Source organism: Volvox carteri (assembly GCF_000143455.1).
Source record: "Volvox carteri f. nagariensis unplaced genomic scaffold VOLCAscaffold_39, whole genome shotgun sequence".
NCBI classification, from domain to species: Eukaryota; Viridiplantae; Chlorophyta; class Chlorophyceae; order Chlamydomonadales; family Volvocaceae; genus Volvox; species Volvox carteri.
Window position 1 is genome coordinate 532,245 of NW_003307582.1, and position 20,656 is coordinate 552,900.

The following is a 20,656-nucleotide window of genomic DNA, read 5'->3' on the forward strand; positions in this document are numbered from 1 at the left end:
GTTTGGCGCGCCCGATGAGGTTTTCGTTGCGAGTATGGCGGAACACATGTTGTAATGTAATGTTACAGGAGCGGAGAAGTTTCTTTGATGGTCATTTCTCGATACGCAAGACGTCGGCTTGACTGGACTGCATAAGTATGTCTTGACGGCATCTTAGTGTTCGCTGTTGAATATGTTGATATATATCACCATAACAAGTTTTGCAGCGTGGAGTGACGCTCAACGGCTTCCGACGGCAGGGGCTAGATGTGCGCTTTATGATGTGTGAGACAGGGGGGTGTATCTTCGCCCGTGGCAGCTACCCGGCGAAACCCTGCCCTCCCCGGTATTTCGGGGCACCCTCATCCAGTCACCCTAGTCAACATCTCAGTGGATCGCTCAGGTTCCGCACCCACCACCAGCATCCAACGGAATCTGCCGGGTCGACAGCTTTACGTATGGATAACTGCGGTATGCCCTTCCTGCATGCACGTGTGCGGTTAAGATTGACTTGTTCTAATAGCACGCCGTTTGATGGAAGCTGACATATTGGCGCAATGGTTCAAAGCGTGGATACCAACTGGATCAGCCTAAGGTTACTGTAAGTTGTCCATCGCTGTAACCTGCATCGCCAACTCCGCAGCGGTGTCCTGTCTGTCATGAATGAAACATAGGATGAGACATATTAAGTAATATGGACCCACAACTGGGGTTTACCGTCATGTTCATATGTGGATGACCAGGCGTTCTCCTATGTATGACCCCAGGGTCGGTGCAAACAAGCTGTGGGTTATCAAGGCGGTTATGGAAATATTTCTACGTGGATTATGATAAGGACTCAAGCTTATGGCTTCATCGATGTACACAATTAGAAAGGTCAAGATGCAGGAAAGTGACATTATGTATGATACGTTCTTCCCCGTTTCATCGCATCCCAAATCCTCAGCATGACAGAATAAATAGGGAACAATTGTTATTACGTCGGTAAAAAGTATACGGCGCCTTAACACTTAACCCTTGCTATGAATTCGGAATGACAGCGGAAGACCAAGAATGCTCACGGCAGTGGCAAGACATACTATTCGATAGTACTGGCTCTCATTCCAGCGTCTACAGATGGCGCTTGCAATAAGAGGGCTACTGTGTCGACATAAAGGGTCGCCAGCCTTCTCCCGCGCAGTTCTTACGCGATGGGTACGGGTGTGCACTAGGCTGCCTAATACCAGACGTGAGAGGGGCTACGTGAACCCCGCCGCATATGCTAAGGACCTGGCTGCCCTGGGGCTGTCGGCAGAAGACCTCATGCGGGTGGAGGATGTTATCGCAAAGACCCAGGCGACTGACATTTCCGAGTCCATCAGGGTTTTAACGTCCTACGCGGGGTCAGAAAGCGCGGCAAGTGTGTTGCTTCGAAAGCACCCCAACCTGCTGTGCTGTCAGCTCCCGAGCTGGGTCGAGTTCTTGACGGCTTTCGGCCTCACCAAGGCAAGGGGGACTTTGGGTGCCGCCGCTGCTTCTCCGGCTTGCTGGTGCCTGTTGCTCCCCGTCACACTTCCTATCTCCGCCTTGCAGGCTCAAGTGCAGCACGTACTGTGCCAGACGCCGGAAGCACTGATTGAGGGTGACCTGGTGTGTGCTGGCGAGTCTTTGCTGGTATTTCGTCGTCTGGGCTTGAGCGATTATGCGTCCGCGCAACTAGTCACGTATTATCCCCAGGTACGCGGGCGAAGCCACATCGTATCATGTGTTTGCTGGGAAGCTTATCGCATGGGAGGGCATGGGTCTATAGCAGAAATGCCGTGGCACGGCTGTACCAAGGGCCGATTTCCTTTTCACGCCCGACTTGCCTTGCATATGCAGTTATTGAGCAAAGGAGAAGAGGATATCAAGGCGCTGCTGGGGTTGCTTGCTCGGTACCAAACCGGCATCGATTCGCTTGGCTGCTGATATCGGCATGATCGCATCGCCAGTGGGTACATGGCAGCTCCTGACTATAGAACGAGGCGCAACATAGTCCCTGCAGTCTTGGCCACTGCTTTCACTACATATCCAGTATGAGTACTGCGATTTTTAGGCTATGCGGTGTGATGGCGGACAGGAGTGACATGGCGGGATCGCACTGCGTGTACATATCCATGGCGGAATGTTCGGCTTGCCGTGCCAGGACTTGCCATTGTATGCACGAGGCCGGGGCACGGCGCAATACATAGCTGGTTTAAGCGGTTTGCATAGGCGAAGTTTCATTTGTGCATATTGTTTGGAGCAGGATGGCGAGATATTTTATTGCGGGGTTGTGCTATTGTTTAAAGAAAGACCCGCGCTCTTTGTGACGGGACAGCAGCGTCGGGAGCACGGTAACATCGGATTGTCTGTTTAGGACAGCTACCTTTATACCCTACTTTAAGTGGTAGGCCAGTTGAGCTTGCCCTTGAGTGACAGGAACGAACACGAACGGTTACGGAACGTGCGGCAGGGTTGTTTTGGTAACCAACGGCACAGCTATGACCACCGGCCTGCGCAACTATGCACCTGCGCAACTATGACCACCGGCCTGCGCATCTTGGGGCGTGGGCATTGCATGGGCCAACAATCCATCGGCATCGTATAAACGACAGACGGTCGTTGTGGGTGAGCATGATCGGTGCTAGCAACGTGACCTAGTCGACCGCATGGCGTAACCTTTCCTATCCTGCTGGTTAGGAGAGGCCTTATCAAACAGGTTCCTTCAATGTGCTCTTCAAATACATCATGACAGCTCAGGTCAATTACGGCCATATTGTACGACACCAAGCCCTCTTCACCCCGTATACACACTTCCAATTAATTTGGACAATTCCTAGATGCTTTTCACGGTTTCCACACGCCGTGGATGCTTTTCACCGTTTCCACAACTTGTCGGTTACTGTACCGACCGGCAGCTCTTCATTAAGACTAGTACTGGGCGGGCCGCGTCGCGTATGAATGGCTAAGTTAGGGATGCTTGTCATTCCACCCAAAGGTGAAATGACGAGCATCGGATCTTAAAGCTGTTTGTGAACTTGATTCACGTTTTGAAATTCACCTTTGTACAGCGTATGTTAAAAATCAAATCTCAAGGGCAGCCTAACTAGGAAAATACTTATCTGTCAGCATGCACCAGCCAGCACAGTAGCACGCAACAGCTCCGCAGGCAGGTCTGGTCGCTTCACTGAACCAGGTGTAAAACAAGGCACTTCTCATGCATGGTTAAGCACTTCCCCTTACATTCCATTACGGTCAACCGAGTCTTGTCCCAGCCGGTAACCATTTGGTAGGGTAGCCTATCGGTAGGGTAAAGGCTCGGTAACCCTACCAAAGCCCCACCCTACCGGACCCGGTTACCGAGCCATAGGGCTCATGGTGCATCACTAAGGAAAAAAACTCTCAACATTAGATCAAACCAATGGCTTTGCGACTCGATTTCATCAATCCGGACAGTTATGGCAGTGCCGCAGATTGTACGCCGCCCATGATACATGGACCAAAGCGCTCGTACATAACCTCCGAAGAGGAAAGCAAGGGATATGAAATGCACCTGCAAAAAATGTCTTCGCAGGCCCTTGAAATGGCGTTATGCCCTAAATTATCCGGGGGGAGACTGTGCGTACATGCCTTGGCTTCACACTACACGATGCAAGCAAGAATGGTCATCAGCACTCAAGTTAACCGGCATAAGGAGAAGCTCGCTTTCCATCGCATAATCCTGCAAATACATAACATCTATCACATTCGTATGCCTGCAGGGAGTGCATCCATCAATGGGGTGAGCGGCAATCTTGCCGCATGGCAGTCACGTGGACCTGCTGGCCCGCAAGCTCTCTGACGGTCTCACGGAAGCATCCCTTGCTTAATCCGCATGCATTCGCACGACGCATAAGGGATGAGGAAGCATACAATGCGTCCCCAAACAAACACAAATGAAACCTTCTTTTCAATACAATACAATGCAATGTGTAACTGCCCACATTGACACCACGGGGGCCCTGACAGGGCCGCCGACATAGTCCCACTACGCGTCCAGATCCTCTTCCGCTGCCTTTGCCTCACAGGCAACGCGCTTGGCTGCCGCAATCGCAACGCGTGCTCTGCTCTGCACGTAGTCCGCTACGAACTCCTCCAGCTTCTCGACTGTGATGTTGGGCATCACCACGACGTGCGCGATATCTCCCTCACAAGCAAGCTGCCACTTGCGCACAAAAGCCTCCTCCTTGGGCCGCTCGAACACGACGGTGTTCGAGAGCTCGTTGAGCATGGTGCGGATGCCGGCGCTTTCCAGCATCTGAAAGCCACGGACGGGGCAGGGTCATTAGCCAGGAGTCGCCGGGACTGACCTGCATGTTAACTGTCATAATGAAGGCAGTGCAGGTGAGCCGGTTGCACGGCTCCAAGAGTATGAGGAAGCTTTGGCCCCGGTTCCCTCGGCTTACATACTTTTTGGCAATAGCCGTAAAGCTACACGGCTTCCTGTAAACGCGGCTGCCTTTCAACAGTCCGGCACGCGAGCCTGCTCACCTGCTTCAGGACGTGGGCATTGCGCATGCAGCGCTCCACGTCACGGCGCATGCCCTCGTAACCCTTACGCGTCAGGGTATACCACAGGTAGATCGGGGCATGGCCATTGCGGCTGCCCATAATGGTGGCATCCCGGCTGTTGAGGTACTCCACATCTGACGAAAGCGCCATGACGTGCTTAAACCTTAAGAGGCAGCAGGGAAGATATTAGAAATGGCAAACCCAATCAGTTAGGCCGATTGAGCATCGGCACATTACCATTTGGGTTGCAACGCAGGCCGCAGGGCTAAGGAATCCACCTTGCGTCAGGTACAACTACGATGCCGTGCGTGTGTTTGCGGCGACGACATTCCAAGCTATATGACCTCCAGGTCCGCCCCTCCCCGTTGGCTACACGGACTTTGGCTTCAGATGCGTATGAGCGTTAACACTTAGTATGTCTCTTCGCCTCTCCCGCCATCGGCGACATGCTCACCTGGTGATGACAACACCGCACGGGACGGGCGCGCCGACAAACTTGTGGCCCGACACCGACACCGATCCAATGGGTTTCCTGAATGTCACCATGGGCGCGTCACGGCGCAAGAAAGGCATCATCATGCCAAAGAGCGCGCCGTCGCAGTGAATGAAGAACTGGTCCTCACTGTATCCCGCCTCCTGCAATGGCCGTCGGGCACCAACAAGGCACGAAGTTGGGTGCTTGCGACCGTAGGAGTGAGGCGGTAGGAAAGGCCGGCATGGGCGCAACAAAACCCATGTCAACACTTTCGCAGTCGATCTAAAAAGACCCTTTTGCAGAGCACATCCAGGGCGGAAGGGCTCCCTCATCGAAAGCTGGCTCCTGACAGCACTCAAGTTGAAATAACCCGCTCTGAACCGCCCTATCCAATGCGGTGATGAAAACCCTAAAACTCAGTTACGGGGTCCCAAGCCACACAGCTCGTACCTTAAGCACCTCCAGCACGCGGTCCACGTCATCAACTGCGCCCTTTACTGTCGTCCCAATGTTAAGGTTTAGGACGGCGGGCTTGCCCTGGTTTGCTATAAGGGCGGTTTTCAGCTCCTCGTAATTGATCTCACCGCTTTCCAGCGTCGAAATCTGTTAGAAAAACCACAGCAAAACAAACGTTGCCATCACGTAAGGTGTATGACGCAATTTTCTGATAGGCTTTGCGTGCTGCTTTGAGATGGTCAAGCGTGCCCCATACACGACGTCGAGCTCCAGCAGCAACCGGGAGTGAAAAGCCTTTTCGGCCAGCCCTCGCACCTTCTCAGCTTGCATCCGGTACATGCGCGCCGCCTTGAAGACCGAGTAGTGCGACTCAGCGGACGCATACATGATACCGTCCGGGAAGTTCTCACGGCCCACCAGGATACCGTGTAGGTTGCCCTCGGTGCCGCAGGTGGTGATATACCCCCAGTACTCCTCCTCGTCAATCTCCCACAATCGTGCGAACCAGTTGAGGACGCCGACCTGTGCGGGGACTAGCGTGGGAACTCAGCCACCAAAGGTGCTCGCTAACCCAAGCACAGTTGGTCCTGCAACAGCACCTCAACCATCCCTGCACACCAGCTCTATATGGTTTTCAGACGTACGTATATTGCGGATCCATACCTCAAATTCACGCGAGTGAACACCATAGTTGCTCTCGATGAATGGGTCGCCCAAGTTGTTGATGCTGTATTTCGTAAGACCCTCCAGAAGCCCGTAGTCAAAGTCCAGGTTGTAAGGATATCTACAAAGATACAAGCACACGGCAGCCATCAGGGCTTCCCTGAGGTCCAAAGAAGACACACCAGCCGAAGGAAACCCACCCCATATGATGATGCGTACGCTCCGCCAGCTTCTTCATATAGTTGCCAATCATTTCCGCAATGCGTGCCTCGCGCTCCTACGCAGACGCAATCATACGCCATCTCTGCCTCCGCTAAACCACACGCGTCGCATCGAGAAGCGCGGGCGCCGCCTACCTCCTCGGTCATTTCTGGGTGAGGCTCCATGACGGGAAGCGCAGTAGATTTATGATGCGTGATAACTGGACCAGCGACCGGCATAGCCTGGTAGGGTGCCACCGCCGCGACGTTGTAAGTGTCCACCTTCAGATGAGCGGATCGGAGCGTCTTGGGCTGCTCCGTCACAGCAGACCGAGAAAGCACTGGCGGCATTGCGCAGGACGTGGCAAGCTCTACTGGGTCCATTTGTCGGGTGCGATGATGCGCAGAAGTCAGCGGTCCGAAGGTCAAAGCAATTCAATCAGAACGTGCTTAACAGGAACGAACTTCTAAGGAAGTTACCAAACGTCCTCTGGTCTACTGTGCAGAGTTAGAGAATAATTTTGTAGAAATGCGATGTTATAAGATGCCAGATGCGGTTGTACAAGTAAGCGAGTACGGCTTGCTCGCCTGCGGCTATATAACATGGACACCTGTAATGTTTTATTGTTCCAAATCACACTAACACAACAGCCAAGCTTAACGCAGCACTGTCAACACAGGGACACAGCGTACGGCCTAACTTGTGGCGGTTGGGACGTGCAAGACGGCTCGTTTGACACATTAGCACGCAAACCTTCGTTTCATAAGTGCCCGCAAAGGTCAATCTTTTCAAAGTTATCTATGGGCTGCACCCTCAAAAGGGAGTCGAAAGCAGCTAGCCTGGCCGGTGGAGTGCGTTTTGCTACTGATAAAGGTCGGGGCGGAGTCTGTAGGGATCGTGTGCATTGCGGTTCTGCTGGTCTGTGGTTTTCTTGGAATTGTACTTCTGGTTAGCAAGCAGGTGGCTGCAGGCAGGCGGGCACGGTCGGGCTCAAGTGAGCGCATTGATATGGCGCTCAACATCATAACAAAATCCCCAGGAAACGGGCGGGCTAGCTACCTACCTATGAAGATTGCGTAACTTTCTAGCTGTTATCTTGTCGAATTCAGAGGTCAAGGGGGAAGGCCCCATATTTTCCCCTGCTTCACGCCTACTTGGTGCGTGTCTTTCATAGGATGCAGCTACCTAAGGTTATGAAGCATGTTACAAACATTGTCAGGACAAGAATCTTGGAACTCTTTGTTCGGCAGTGAAAGACAGCTACACAGCAGACAGCACGATCTGTTTATCCCGTACGGAAAGGTGGTTGGCCTTGGGTTTCCTTGTAACCAAACGTCAAAGTACCTTGCACTCCTACCTACATATGTAATTATACATCTGATTGATTTTAGAGGATGTGACACGATGCCCGCAAAGAAAAAGAAGAAGGGCCGAGCTCAAAAGGCAACTGCCTCCAATGCGGTGCGATGGTTGCTTTTAGACGTGCTTCTACATATACTACTTTTGCACGTTGTGAATTGAATTGTGCGCGATTATTGAACGATGTGGACATTTTTTCGCCCTGTGTTCGGCAGGAGAGGGAGGAGGAGGTGCTTGCTCTAGCTGCCATATTTGGCGATGACTTTTCCAAGCATCATGATGGGCTTGGATTTGACCTTATCGTCGTGCCTCACCCGGGCATGCTGGATGAAAACCTTGTCCGCGTGAAACTTTCCATCCGGTAAGATGGTGGATTACTGAAAACTGTACGCGGCATGTTGCTTTCACGGCAAGATTTGCATGGAGCTGTCGGGGATGCGAAGCGACACTGGCTGCAAGCGGCTGACAGCCCACCACCTGCAAAGCAACTATGCAAAGCCTCTTATCTGTTTCTGATGCCCCCTACCTCCTGCCTTTCATCTGCACAGTTACCCTCACCACTATCCGGCACAGCCGGTTACCCTCAAGCTAAAGGAACCTGAAGGCTTGTCCGCCGAAGAATGCCGGGACCTCCTCTCACATCTGGCCGAAAGCGCCGCAGAACACGCGGAGTTGGAGGAGGTAGGCCGGGCACCTGCTCCGGTGACTGGCAGCGGGCGCAAAAGCCTGCTTCGTCCCGCCTATCTGGCTCCCAGCCAGAGGGCTTCATGCGCAGCTTAACTCCCGGATCAGCTGGGCTCCAGCAAGCAATCCACCAGTTGGGTCTTCGTGGGAGGTCAGCTGTGGGATCGAATGAGCACTCGGGGTCGCGTCGCTCGATGCGAGGCCGCCTGCAATACGCAGCTACTTGGTGAAACAGCTTTTGCATCTCTAGAGTGTTTCATCTGAATCACCGTGTCGGCAACGGCCGGCGCCCCTCTGTACAGGTGTGTGCCTTCAACCTTGCGGATATGTGTCAGGAGGTTTTAAGGGCCGCCAACGAGCGCCGACAACAGGGGCTGCTGCAGGAGCAGCAGCAGGGCCCCGGGGGCCAGCAGCACGGCGCAGCTGCAGCATCTGATGACCAGGTAGGGTGGGAACCACAAAGCACCCTGTGCTTGACCGGTACAGGCCCCTTAAGGCTGCAGTACTACACAATGCTCCATTCCCGGAGCTCCAAGAGGGCTCCGGGTTGTGAATGGGCTAGCTTGTCGAACTGGGTTACACCTCCGATGGGGCTATGTGTCTCGGAACTGGTTCAACACCTTCGAGGCAGCACGGCGGGACATAGTTGCCACTGCGCGGTGGGGCGATTTCGGTTCCCCGAAGGTGCCAACATGCTCGCTCCTCCGCCTGACACGCCATAACTGCGTTTGACTGGATTTGGTATGTGGGTCAGCTTGCCATTATTTGACTGAGGCGATGTCCGTGCATGCCACTCGGGCCGCAGGCATACGGCCAGTCGCTCTGGCACTCCATGCAGCGCCGTAACGGTGGTCTCGGGCCGGAGGAGCTGCAACAACCAAGGTCCTCTATGGAGCGTCAGGGCTCCATGTTGGGTTCCTTGCCAGCCGCGGAGGCCTCGGTGATGTCCCTAGGCGACGAGCTGCCGTCTATGGGTCAAGTTGGTGGCCTCAGCGGCGGCTTGTGGGGGTACGACGACGGCCTGTACGATATGGACGACAGCGTCAGCATGGATGCGGGCATGTTTGAAGCGTCGTCGCCGCCTCCGCCGCAGCTGCAACGGCAGGTGTCTTCGGCTGCGGCGGCCACTGCCGCCGCTGCCGGGCCTGGGCCAGGGTCTGCCAAAGCGGATTCACGGGATCTGCGGGGTGGTGGAGGAGCACTGGCCGCTGGCACGCAGCCAGGTCTGGATACAGGTCCCACGGCCGTTGCTGCGCCAGCAGGAACTAGCCCGCAGGCAGGTATACGGGCGGCGGGTGGAGTCACAGGCTCCTCGGTGAGCCCCCCAACGGAAGGGTCGGGAGGCATGGCGGCGGCTCAGGGGACTCATGGTCGGGGCCGCAGGGCGGAGGCGGTTCCGGAGCCGAAGGGACGTGGCGGACCAGCCACGGTGCGGCCTTCGCCCTTCGAGCGCCGAGTGCCTGCCTCCGTGCTGGCGAGGAGGCTGCCCAGGTGCGTGTGTGGCTGGGCATTGCTATTGCTACTGTGGCTATTCCGGTGGCGAGCATGGGAGCGGTAGTTCGCGCTGAGACTATCCAGCGCTGGTGGGGATGTGGGTTACGAGATTGCCAACGATGAGTTGGCAGTCTACCGTACCGCAAGCCTTCAAAACATAAACGTCGGGCATCGGAATTTGTAAGAGGCGCGGGGCAGCTGACGAGAGAATAGCTTCTGGCATGTAATGTAGACCCGTAATGCCATTTAGGGTTCCAAGCTTACACATACGTGGTGCTTCACTATCATTTAGGAAACCTCCCAGTCCCGTCATGTGAGGAAATAATGCCTGTTGGCCGCGTTGCGCAGAGCCATGCGCGCCCTGGTCGCCGGCGGCAGCAGCGCCAGCACCACCCTCAGCGTTGATGAGCGCTCCCGTCGCCGCCTGCGTCGCTCTCGTGCCGACGGACCTGGCAAAGCCTCAGCGGCCGCAGCTCACACACACGGGCGCCAGGGGAGCGATACAAGAGGACGTGACGACAGCGCCAGTAGCAGCAGCAGCAACAACAGTAGCAGTAGTAGTAGCAATATTGGAAGCGGCGACGGCGCCAAGCAGCCCAACAGCAGCCGGGCAGGTGTGACGGCGTCAAGCGCTGGGGATACAGCTAAGAAATGGGTCCCGCCTGGCCGGTTGTGGGCGCGGGGTGGCGATAGCAGCGGCACCAGCAGTGGTGGGAGCAGCGAGGAGGACAAGACGGATGGCACGAGCTGCGAAAGCAGCACCGACAGCAGCGGCAGCGAGAGCAGTGGCCCCTACCCTCCGAGAAGCGGTGGCGTCAGCGGGGCGTCTTTGCAGAGGGAACAGGGCACTACGGATGTGAAGCTGCCACTGCTGCTGGGCCACCTGCTCACGTTGGCTGCAGCGGGTGAGTGGGTCGATTGCTCTATGGATGCTGGGGTGAGGAATTGCGAATGGATGGGTGGTCGTGTCTGCCGCGAAGCGCACTTCGAAGCGCACATAATTGCTGTCGCTAGTGTGCCGGTGACTGCTGCTGCTGCTGCTGCTATCGCCGCTGTTGAGGCACCCGCCCGCGCCTTACGTGGTGCAGCGACAACCTTCCGCAGCCCTGTCGCTCGTCAATGACGAGATCCCGTTCCTTGGCTAAGGCCCTTGCGCTGGCTAAGCTAGGCTATGCCACCTCCGTGCGGATCCCCCCTCAGTTTCACCGGCCCCGCATACCCACCCCACAGGCTCAAGCCTGGACACCGGGGGGAAGGGGCTCGCGGCGGTATGCGACCACCTGCGGCGGCGGGGCCTCCTGCCGCAGTGGCTGCACTGGCTAGTGACCCGCCAGCCGCAACTATTCGAGCGGGCCTTCAACCGGGTGTTTGACGAGGTGTAGATGGGCGGGCGGCGGGGGTGGGGGCAGGCGGGGTCGCGGGGGGACTGACGGCTGAGGGCCAAAGCGTTGCATGCAACGCCTTTTGCCTGGGAGTTTCGGTGTTGAAGGGTAAGGAGGCGATGCGTCGGTCTGTGGTGTGGCGTTGACTTAATCGCATCGGATGCATGTCACCGGCTAATTTGGCACATGTCTCTTTCGCGGTGTGGCCGCTCCCGACAGGACATTCGCGCCGCTGCCACGGCGGCGGTAGCTGGCCGGGCCAGCGCTGCCGTGCGCGCCGATTCGCAGATGCTGACGCGCTTCTGGAACCGCCAGAGCATCGCAGGATTGTTGGGCCAGACTGACGCCGGGGGCTCGCACAGACAGCAGCCCGTGGGCGGTCGCACCCACCAGCAGCCGCAGCTGCCAGGCGCGCGGGGCCGCACTGTCAGCGGCGGAGGCGGTATGGCTGGCCTGCTAGCGAGCCGCTACCTGTCGGACTTCCAGGAGCTGCGCAGGCTGGGCAAGGGAGGTTTCGGGGTCGTGGTGGCGGCTGTAAACAGGTACGGACATGATGGTGGTGTAGTTGGTAGTAGCTGCGTGCACGAGAGCGCGTGCACTGGCTCGCAGGCCGTTGCGGGGCACCGAATAGAGCCCAATGTCCTTTTCCGATGGAGTAGGGCTTTTCCTGGCCCAGAGTCCTGAGGCTCCAGACGCGGCTGGCATGCAGCGGGCCCCGTTGGTCCACTTCGGTGGGGGAGGAATGAACCCAGTGGTGGATCGCATCCGTGGCGTGTTGCCTCAGTTGCACGGACCGAGCAGTTGGGCCCTGCGCAGCCGCGGGACACCACACGTTGCTCCCTGCCTGCCCCCTTTGCAGGCTGGACGGTCGGCAGTACGCTGTGAAGAAGATCAAGCTAGAGAGCGGCTCGCCGTCCGCCTACGCGCGCATCACGCGCGAGGTGGCTACGCTGAGTCGGCTGCAGCACCCCAACGTGGTGCGGTACTTCCAGGTAAGCGGGTGCGAGGGGCGGGCTGGAGGGTGTCGGAAACATCGGGGACTAGGTACCCGGGGGAAATGAGGAGCCTTCCGGAGGGTTGGCGGCGCGTTTCGTTCTCCACGGCCCACGCAGCGTTGTGAGGTGCGCGAGGGCGCCACCGTCCTCGGCATTATACAGCGACATTGGAAGCCCTAGGCCGCACTCTGTGGCTAGCAGCTTCACACTGAGGTATTCGAGGGCTGAGTCGTTCCGAGGTCCGTGCGAGGTGTCACTGGACACAGACACAGGGTTTTTTCAGTATTGCAGCCCGACGTACCGTACGGCGACTTGCACGGTGCTGAGTAGTAAGTACCCAGGGAGCTGCTCCCGCAGCCCCACACAGCCCACAGTCACGCGGTGTGCCCCTTTCTTTGCAGGCGTGGTGTGAAACCCTGCCGCCCGGTTTGGGTCCAGACTGCAGCGAGGATGAGGACGAGGAGGACGAGCTCGGGGGGTACTTTGAAGACGGAGACGTCGACGAGCAGGAGATGGACGGCGAAGAGAGCCAGGCCACAGACGACATTGACAAGGAGGAGGAAGACGATGTTGCGTGGGGATTTGGCTACGCCCAGTCGTCGTCATTCGAGCGCCAGCAGCCGGGTATGGTGGGCCGTGGGCGGAAAGCGCCATTCCCTGGTACATATTGCCCTAGCTGTGCGGCGTGCTGTCCGTCGCCTTGCATAACGGCTTGTGTTATACCCCTGCTTATCCGAGTCCTCCACTGGCCTCCCTACGGTTGTTCCTCTTGCATGTCCAGACAAGTCCCGACAGCGGGCGCAAGCGCGCGGCCAGCAGCATCAGCGCCGTGGTGCCGGTCCTGGAGGGCCCCTGTCGGCGCTAGGGGCTGCTGGGCAACAAGCTTCCCAGCCACACCAACTCCGCCACCAGAACCAGCATCGCCATCAGTACCATGACCCTGCGCACATTAGCGGCTTGGCGCCGGTGCGCGAGGAGGCTGGAGAGCTCACGTCCGCTTTCGGCAGCAGCGTCGACGACCCCGTCGAGAGCGGCTGCTCCGAGATGTCGGCCTCCGCCAGCCCCGGCGGCGGCGGCGGCGGCGGCGGTGCAGGGTCGGGTTCTGGGGCTCCACATGGACCTGGCTCCGGTGATACCGACACGACGGGGACGACACACGTAGGGCCCGAGAGCGACAGCGACGGTCTCACGATACCGCACGCCGGGGGCAGCGTGGGGACGCGGAGGGCTGTGCTGTCGAGGTTTTCGGAAGGTCGAGGGGGAGGAGGAGGCGGTGGGGCTGCTGGCAGTGGTTGTGGCAGCGGTGCTGGAGGCTATGGTGTCCGGGGTTTCGAAACCAGCAGTGAGACCAACACGACAGCGAACACCACCACCACCACCATCACCACCACGACTGCAACCACGACGACGGCCACAACTGCGACAACGACAACGGCGGGCGCGGGACAGGGCGCGCGGCGGGAGGTACGGCGTGTGCAGGTTGAGAGGCCACTTTATCTCCACGACTTTATAGATTTGGGAGGTATACATGCCGCCCTGCAGCTATTTCCAACCGGCTTCTCCTGAAGGGCACGCATTTTTTAGCGTCCTTCTGTGTTGTCCTTACAAGATGGGTCTTATGCGCGGCAGCGGTGTCAGCGGTAGAGCTACAGGGCGTGGGATGCAAGTACCGTTTGTGTTTACACCGCTGGCTATGTACTGGGTACTCAGTTTACTCGATCGCAACACGGATCACTTGCTGGACCCTGGTCTGTCCTTCTGTCTGCGAGTGGCGGTCCACCGTTGCCTGCGGCTGATAACCGAACCCTTGGAGAGTCCCGGTCTCCTGCCGCTGCCCTCCCATTGCCGCAGCGTGGTGACCGCCGCCGTCGTCCAGGAGGCCGTCGACGTGAGGCCAGTGGGACCAGCAACAGCGGTTCACCCACGCAGATGTTGTACATACAGGTACCATCATTGGGTGACTATTTGTATGGTCGGTCATGCAAGCATGCGAACCATGGGGCATGAAAGACGGTGACAACTTCTACCCTGCCCACGCCGGTCCTGTGACCCACGGGTCGCCAACCCCTCCTCCCAAGTCGTATGGGGTTTCATGAACTCGCATTACTTGGTTCGCACCTTGCGGCGTCATATCGTTTTTTTGCTTTTTTCTCGCTGCCGACCACCTGACCGTTTTCCGCTGGCCCTTCCGGTGGCGGCCGTGTTGTCGGTGGTACTGGTGGGCGGTGACCGGTGGTGGCGGGCGGTGGCGGGTCTTGCAGATGGAGTTCTGTCCCCGCACGCTGGCGGAGGTACTCCAGGAGGGGCCCCTGCAGGAGGAGGACGCGTGGAGAGTGCTGCGGGGCATCCTGGCTGGTAGGTTAGCCAGGGCGCCGCGGATCCAGAGTATGGACGACGCCCCTTACCTACATGCACATGAAACCCCAAGATACCAATTTGGCTGAGCACGTTATCAACGTGCTCAGCCAAAGGCGCTTTTAGCAATGCTGAACAGATCCTTCCAAATACCTTGTGGCACGGTTACGGCACGGCACCTGGCACGCCAGCCACGTCCTGATGGTTGGTCGCAGAACTGCAACCCTTGAGTCCTCGTCCTCCGCCACACTACTCCGTTTGCGGCCAACGGGTAATCTTAACTCGGGATGATGTTCGTGAAATGTGGAGCTTCACACGGCACATGCTCGGATCAACACTTTCCTCTCCCTCGCATCCTTCGGGTCTCTCCCATGTCGGTTGCCTCTTTCGCCCCCAACGCCCAGGCCTGGCGTACATCCACAGCCAGGGTGTCATTCACCGCGACCTAAAGCCCGCCAATATCTTCTATGGTGCTAACGGCGAAATAAAGCTGGGTGACTTTGGCCTGGTGCGTCTCCCAAGTGTGCGAAAGCCTGACTGTGTTACGTACTTATTTTGTGAGTTATTGTTCTCAGTTATGGATGGCCAGACCAGGCGCCGAGTAAGGACCTCTCCTGTGATGGACTTTGCGTGCTGCTGGCTACCGAGGACTGTTTGAGAGGACTGTTTGACCTAGCGCGCGGAGACGACTGCGAATGGTGGTTGCCCGCGACATCCTGAATGAAGCGGCATGTCTTGCCACATAAAAGGCCACGGCGGCGGCCGCGTGCGATGCCGCTGTTTGTTGTGGGTACACCACCTGCCCCGTCTCATCGCCGTTCTTCCATTGCTTCCCCATGACCTGGACGACATTTGGTGCCAGCTTGCCTTGCCATTGCCATGGCCCGCCCACTCGCGCTTCCACAGGCCAAGTTCCACAGCAGCGCTTCCGCAGAGGACGCAGCCGCCTCGGCCGCGTTGACCAATCTAACAAGCGGGGCCGGCGGGGTGGCCACCAGCGCGGCTGCGGGTGAGTGGGGAACAGGTCCAAGAACAAGGGGGCTGAGGCACCGACGTGGCGTATAGATCCTACCGTTTCATGGGCGGCATCCGGCTGCATGTCTTCCGTTTTGAGTTATCAGGGCCCTGCTAACAGTTCCGATACCGTGTGAACAGCTCAATGAGGTCCGAGATCTTTCTCGCCCTGGCTGTTGTTGCGTACTCCAGCTGCGCACTGCATCACACCGCCTGGAGGCGCGGTCGCGTCCGCTCCAGGGGTCCAAGGGGGGTTTCCGGGCGGCGTGTCTGTGAGGGATGGGATCAGGCCATGTGTTGCACCCCCGTTAGCCAGGCCACCATAAAAGCCTGAGGCCGCCGCTCTGCACCTTTGTTTCACTACCCGTGCGTTCATGCCTAAGCGACATATATCGGACATATCGTACATATATGTGCATGTGCAGGGACTGCTGCGGCAGCGGCTGGCACGGGCGGGGGCGCGGCAGGCCCGGCTGCGGCTGGTGCCGGACATAGCTGGCGCGGCACTGGCGGCGCGGACGGCACGGCGCCCAGCGAGCGGACTGGTGTTTGCGGGTCGTTCTTCTACATCTCCCCCGAAATAAAGAACGTGTGTCGGGCAGCAGACACGCTCTTGAGGCCGGTAGCCCGGCTTTACACGTGTACCGTTGCACGCCCACCCAAAACGTTGTGATGCTCCTTGTGAGAGTTCTTTCGCATCTTTGGCCAGTTAGCCATGATGAGGCATGTGCTCCTCAGACGGTCATGTGTCATTGCATCAAGCGATGCGTTGCTGCAAAGTTCGGGGTAGCGGGTTTATGTGTTCGGTGTCCTTTATTCAGCTTGCCATCAGGAGTGTTGAGGTAACTCCTAGCGCGTCCGAGGAATGCACTTATTATGCCTAGCTCGATATGGGATATACCGTGTCTTGCCGTACGCAGGGCTGGGCGCGGTACGACGAGAAGGTGGACCTGTGGAGTCTGGGCGTCGTGGTGTTCGAGCTGTGGCACCCCTTCGCTACGGGTGTGTGGATCCGCCGATGTGCGCTGTGCTGCGCATGCTGTGCCGTGCTGTGTCGTGCTGTGTCGTGTTATACCATGCCATGGGCCCAGGAGGTTGGGCTAGCTCTTGCTACGTTCTCTTTGCGTTGCAGCAAGACTGTATCGCTGTATCGCTGAACTGTATCCTTCCACGAGCCTGGCTTGTGCGTAATCAAGGAAATCCACGGCAAGCGTCGGAAGGGCGCACGAGCCCAGTGCGTACATGCGTGGTGTGCGCTTCCGCCTTTCCTGTCCATTTGTGGTTCCACAACTGTTCGCTATGAGCTTCTTTCTGTCAGTCACATTTTTGGGCGGTAATATTGGCAATGATGAACCACGGGTAACCAGGCATGGAGCGCGCTGTGCTGCTCAACGACCTGCGGGATCACGCCCGGCTACCCGAGGTCTGGGAGCAGGCGCACCCGCGAGTAGCCCGACTGATCAGGTGGGCGAGCGGTGGAGGGGTTCCGGGGCTGGGGGACGCAATGCACAACATCGGGGGGCCTGACGTGGATTGCGTCGGCTGGCGGAGTTGTGCACCTGCGGGGTGTGAGAAGAGGTGGGGGCCGCACCTGGTCCTTGTCTCTAGAGTGTTCATCCTTCCATTCCGCCGCCGGCCTCGTCTTACACAACGCTGGTGTCCCCCCTGTCTCCGGCCCATCAGGTGGCTTATGGCACTCAACCCCGGGGAGCGGCCCAGCGCCCGCGAGGTGCTGGCATCCGACCTGCTGCCCCCGCGAGTGGAGGACGAGCAGGTGGGACGGCCTGGCTGGCTGGGTACAAGGTTGATGGCAACTCGCGGGAAGCTGATTGGCGGATCCTGCACCGCGGCAGAGAGCTAGAGGGCCAAGGTCTTCCTTACAGCCTTCCTTGCTGACGCCCTGCATGAAGCCCAGCCCACTCCCCTTGCCGTCCCTACCCCCCTTAGCTCAAGGACCTGCTCCGCTACCTGCCCTCCAACCCGGATGCCACGGAACGGGTGGTGGCAGCGCTGTTCAGTCTGACGGAGGGACAGTCTCCAGGAGCGGCGTCGACCAGGATTACCAACCCCGGCGCGGGCGGCCCGGCAGCAGGTATGTCAGGATATTTACGCATTGCTGCGGCCTGCGTCGTGACCAGATCCAGCCCTGTCGCGTTTGCCCTTGAACTAAAAGCTCGGCTGCGTTTCCGGAGCCCTACACTCGCAGCCCATTGCCCATGATGCAGCGCGCGTTTTGGAGGCCAAGGTCATATTGTCCAGAGGATGCTTATGATTACGATGGTGATGAGACGCAGAATGTCCCACACCGCCCTTGTGTGTTGATAAGTTGCAAACGCCTGTTGGTCACATCCATAATCCTTGCGCATCCGGTCCTTCTTGTCTTTCGTGGATGGTCAGTGCGCACTCCCAGCGGCTCGAACAGCCTGGACGGTGGCGGCGGCGGCGGCGGCCTCCTGACTTCCCTGCCCTTTGACGGCTCGGAGCTTCCCGGGGCGCCCCAGGTGCAGCATGCTCAGGTGGGTAGTGCCCGACTGGATCCCCCACCCCACCCTGCAGCTGACCAGCTCTCACCGACTACGGCCGCAGCGGAGGGGGAGGGGGAGGCGTGTCCAGAGCGTGACAGTTGTACTAGGTCACTGTACATGGACAGAGGAAGGGGACTCCTGTGCGCCTCCAACGTCTTTGGACGTTGCCAAACGCCTGCGGTCACAGACACGGATTTACAATACATGGCGGAAGGGGTGTGGCGCCTTCGGCCACCGCGTACCTGGGTTCCCACAGGGCAGGTTACGTCCCGTTGCTGTATCGGTGGGGGACTGCCTGGGAAAGGGGCCCCATGTCAGAGGAGGAGGATGCCAATCTCAAAAGGGGGAAGGGGTTATGCTCCGGGGAGTAGAGGGTGGGGACAAGCACGAGCTCGTAGTCGTCGGGGCTGTGTTTAGACTGTATGGGAAGGGTTTGTGGACTGCTGTCCTGCCTCTGCCGCGGACGGTAGGACCCACTCTCTGGCTCACATCTTAAAGGAGAACCTTTTGCTGCGGCCATGCCCCGGAGCCCCGGGTCCCCTCAGCAACCTAAGGGCAGTCCCGTGGTGCCATTCGGCCATTAGGCTCTGCTGCCGCACTGCCCACACCCTCGCGTATCGAAACGAAACTGTTCCACTAGCTCGCTAATCAGGTGCTCCATCATGACCGCTCGTTCCCTGTTTTTTACCCGGTTTCGGGGCTGGGTACGGCAGGCACGTGAGGACGTCATCCGGGTGGTTCGCTCCGTCTTCGAGTGTCACGGCGCCCGGAGCTTCTACAGCAACCAGGTGGGGTGGGGCGGGGCTTGGGGTTGGGGATAATGTCGACAGTCATTGGTGGGTCATGGCGAGGGCAGAGCTACGAGGTAACGACCTTTGGCCTTATGCTGCATTACGGGGTAGAATTAGGAATGGTGGTTAACCTCTTATCCCTGTACTCTGGGTCCTGGCCTTGTGGCCGCAGCCACCCTGTCCGCCCCATTATCGCCGTACCGCAGGTGGGCTACGCCTACCCCGGCCTGGCTCCGGACGCCGTCCGCCTGCTGTCCCCCCACGGCTCTGTGCTGGCCATGCGCCACGAGATGCGGTACCCCTTCGCCGTGTGGCTGGTGCAGCAGCTGATCACGGAGCAGGCCGTAGGTGAGCGGCAGCACGGGGGGGTCCAGCGCGCGACCGCACGTGTGTGCTTATGTACGCTTGGAGAGTTTGCCGGCTGCTCAGGAGGCAGGAGGGATCAGGCTGCAGGTGTATGATGAGCTTGGGCCTCCGGCCTTCCCGGCTGCTGGCGCAGTAACCGCAAGGACGATTGAGGGTTGCGGTGCAGGCCTCAACCCACTTCCGTGCCCTTCACATGCTGTCAACAGGCACGCTGGACACGTTACGACGATACGACATCAGTTATGTCATGCGCTCCGGCCGTGCCCGGAGCCTGCCCACCTCGTACTGCCAGGCCGACCTGGACCTGCTTCATGCGGCCGGGGGAAGCGGTAGTGGTAGTGGCAGTGGGGGGCACCCGGATAAGGGGCGGCTGCTGGCGGAGGCGGAGGCCATAAAGGCGGTCACGCAGGTGGAGGGCGGTGTGTGGGGTTTGACGGGCGGGAGGGGGGCTGTTGACCGCCCCGGGCAAGACGGACATGATACTCGTGCTAGCAAAAATGCAGGGGCAGTCCTATTTATGTAGAGGTATCCTGGCATTGCGGGGACGGACGCAGCGCAGGCGGCCGTGCACTGGCCCCCCGCAGGATTGCTGCAACCAGCCCTGCACGGCCCCACCCGGGCAGGTTCTGGACCACTTCGTCCCGGAGCTGGGCCGCTACGAGGTGCGCGTCAGCCATCGCGCCATCGAGCGGGCTCTGTACGACAGCATGGGTCTGTCGCCGGCGGCCGTAGCTGCCGGTCCCGGTGGCTGTGCGGGTGGTGGTCCCGGTGGTGTGTGTACCACGCGGGAGGCCGAGGTGGCGGTTCGGCGGCTGATCGCGACTGCTCTTCGGGCCAGCCCTATGCTGGGCGCCATTCCTGGAGAGCTGCGTTACAAGGTAGGGCAGACGGTGCGCCTCGGTGGCGGGAAGGTTGTGGCGGCAGCTGATATACGGCCGCAACGGCCCAGGATGGGTTTCCTTGCTCCTCAGGCTCTAGCCAATGTCGACAGATATATTGGGTTCCAGCACTCGTCTTTTTTTCTCCCTCGCTTCCTTCTCCGCAAAATTACTTTTGACGAGTTGCGCTAAAGCAGCACCATAGCTGTGGGCATGCGGTATGCGTGGCCGGGGTTGCTTTCCATAGCCCTCCTCCTACTCCAGTAGTATATCTGACGACGCATCCCGATCTCCCCCCGACCCTTTCGGGAGCACCGTTTACTTTCCGTCAGGCGTGGCCCTCCGTCAAGGCGGGGCTGGACGGCCTCGGGCTGCCGGCCGATAGAGTCGCCCGCTGCAAGCGCTGCGTATGCGAGCTCCCGGGCGACGTGCAGGGTGCCTTGAGCCGTCTGAAGACCTACCTTCAGGGACCAGCGGTGACAGTGGCG

General features: G+C 58.6%; 2 protein-coding genes across 2 annotated transcripts; one reads left to right on the plus strand and one right to left on the minus strand.

The window, feature by feature from the left end:
* Positions 1 to 3,044: 3,044 nt before the first annotated feature.
* Positions 3,045 to 6,824, minus strand: sdc1 (serine decarboxylase). Its single transcript, XM_002953943.1, has 8 exons — positions 6,481 to 6,824; positions 6,325 to 6,401; positions 6,125 to 6,245; positions 5,777 to 5,983; positions 5,456 to 5,608; positions 4,985 to 5,166; positions 4,510 to 4,693; positions 3,045 to 4,276 (listed from the first exon to the last, which is right to left on the minus strand). The coding sequence occupies exons 1-8, from the start codon at positions 6,706 to 6,708 to the stop codon at positions 4,007 to 4,009; spliced, it is 1,422 nt and encodes a 473-aa protein (XP_002953989.1). The 5' UTR covers positions 6,709 to 6,824; the 3' UTR covers positions 3,045 to 4,006.
* Positions 6,825 to 12,104: 5,280 nt separating this feature from the next.
* VOLCADRAFT_34420 (uncharacterized protein) lies at positions 12,105 to 15,102 on the plus strand (the record flags this gene model as incomplete). Its single annotated transcript, XM_002953860.1, has 2 exons — positions 12,105 to 12,244; positions 14,904 to 15,102. Coding segments are annotated over 2 exons (339 nt in total), but the record flags the coding sequence as incomplete, so codon positions are not given.
* Positions 15,103 to 20,656: the final 5,554 nt, after the last annotated feature.

Coding starts and splice junctions, on each gene's coding strand:
- sdc1 (XM_002953943.1), bottom strand. CDS start 6,708: ATGGACCCAGTAGAGCTTGCCACGTCCTGCGCAATGCCGCCAGTGCTT. Junction 6,246..6,324: donor CGTACGCATCATCATATGGG/GTGGGTTTCCTT, acceptor GTATCTTTGTAG/ATATCCTTACAACCTGGACT. Junction 5,609..5,776: donor ACCGGATGCAAGCTGAGAAG/GTGCGAGGGCTG, acceptor TTTTTCTAACAG/ATTTCGACGCTGGAAAGCGG.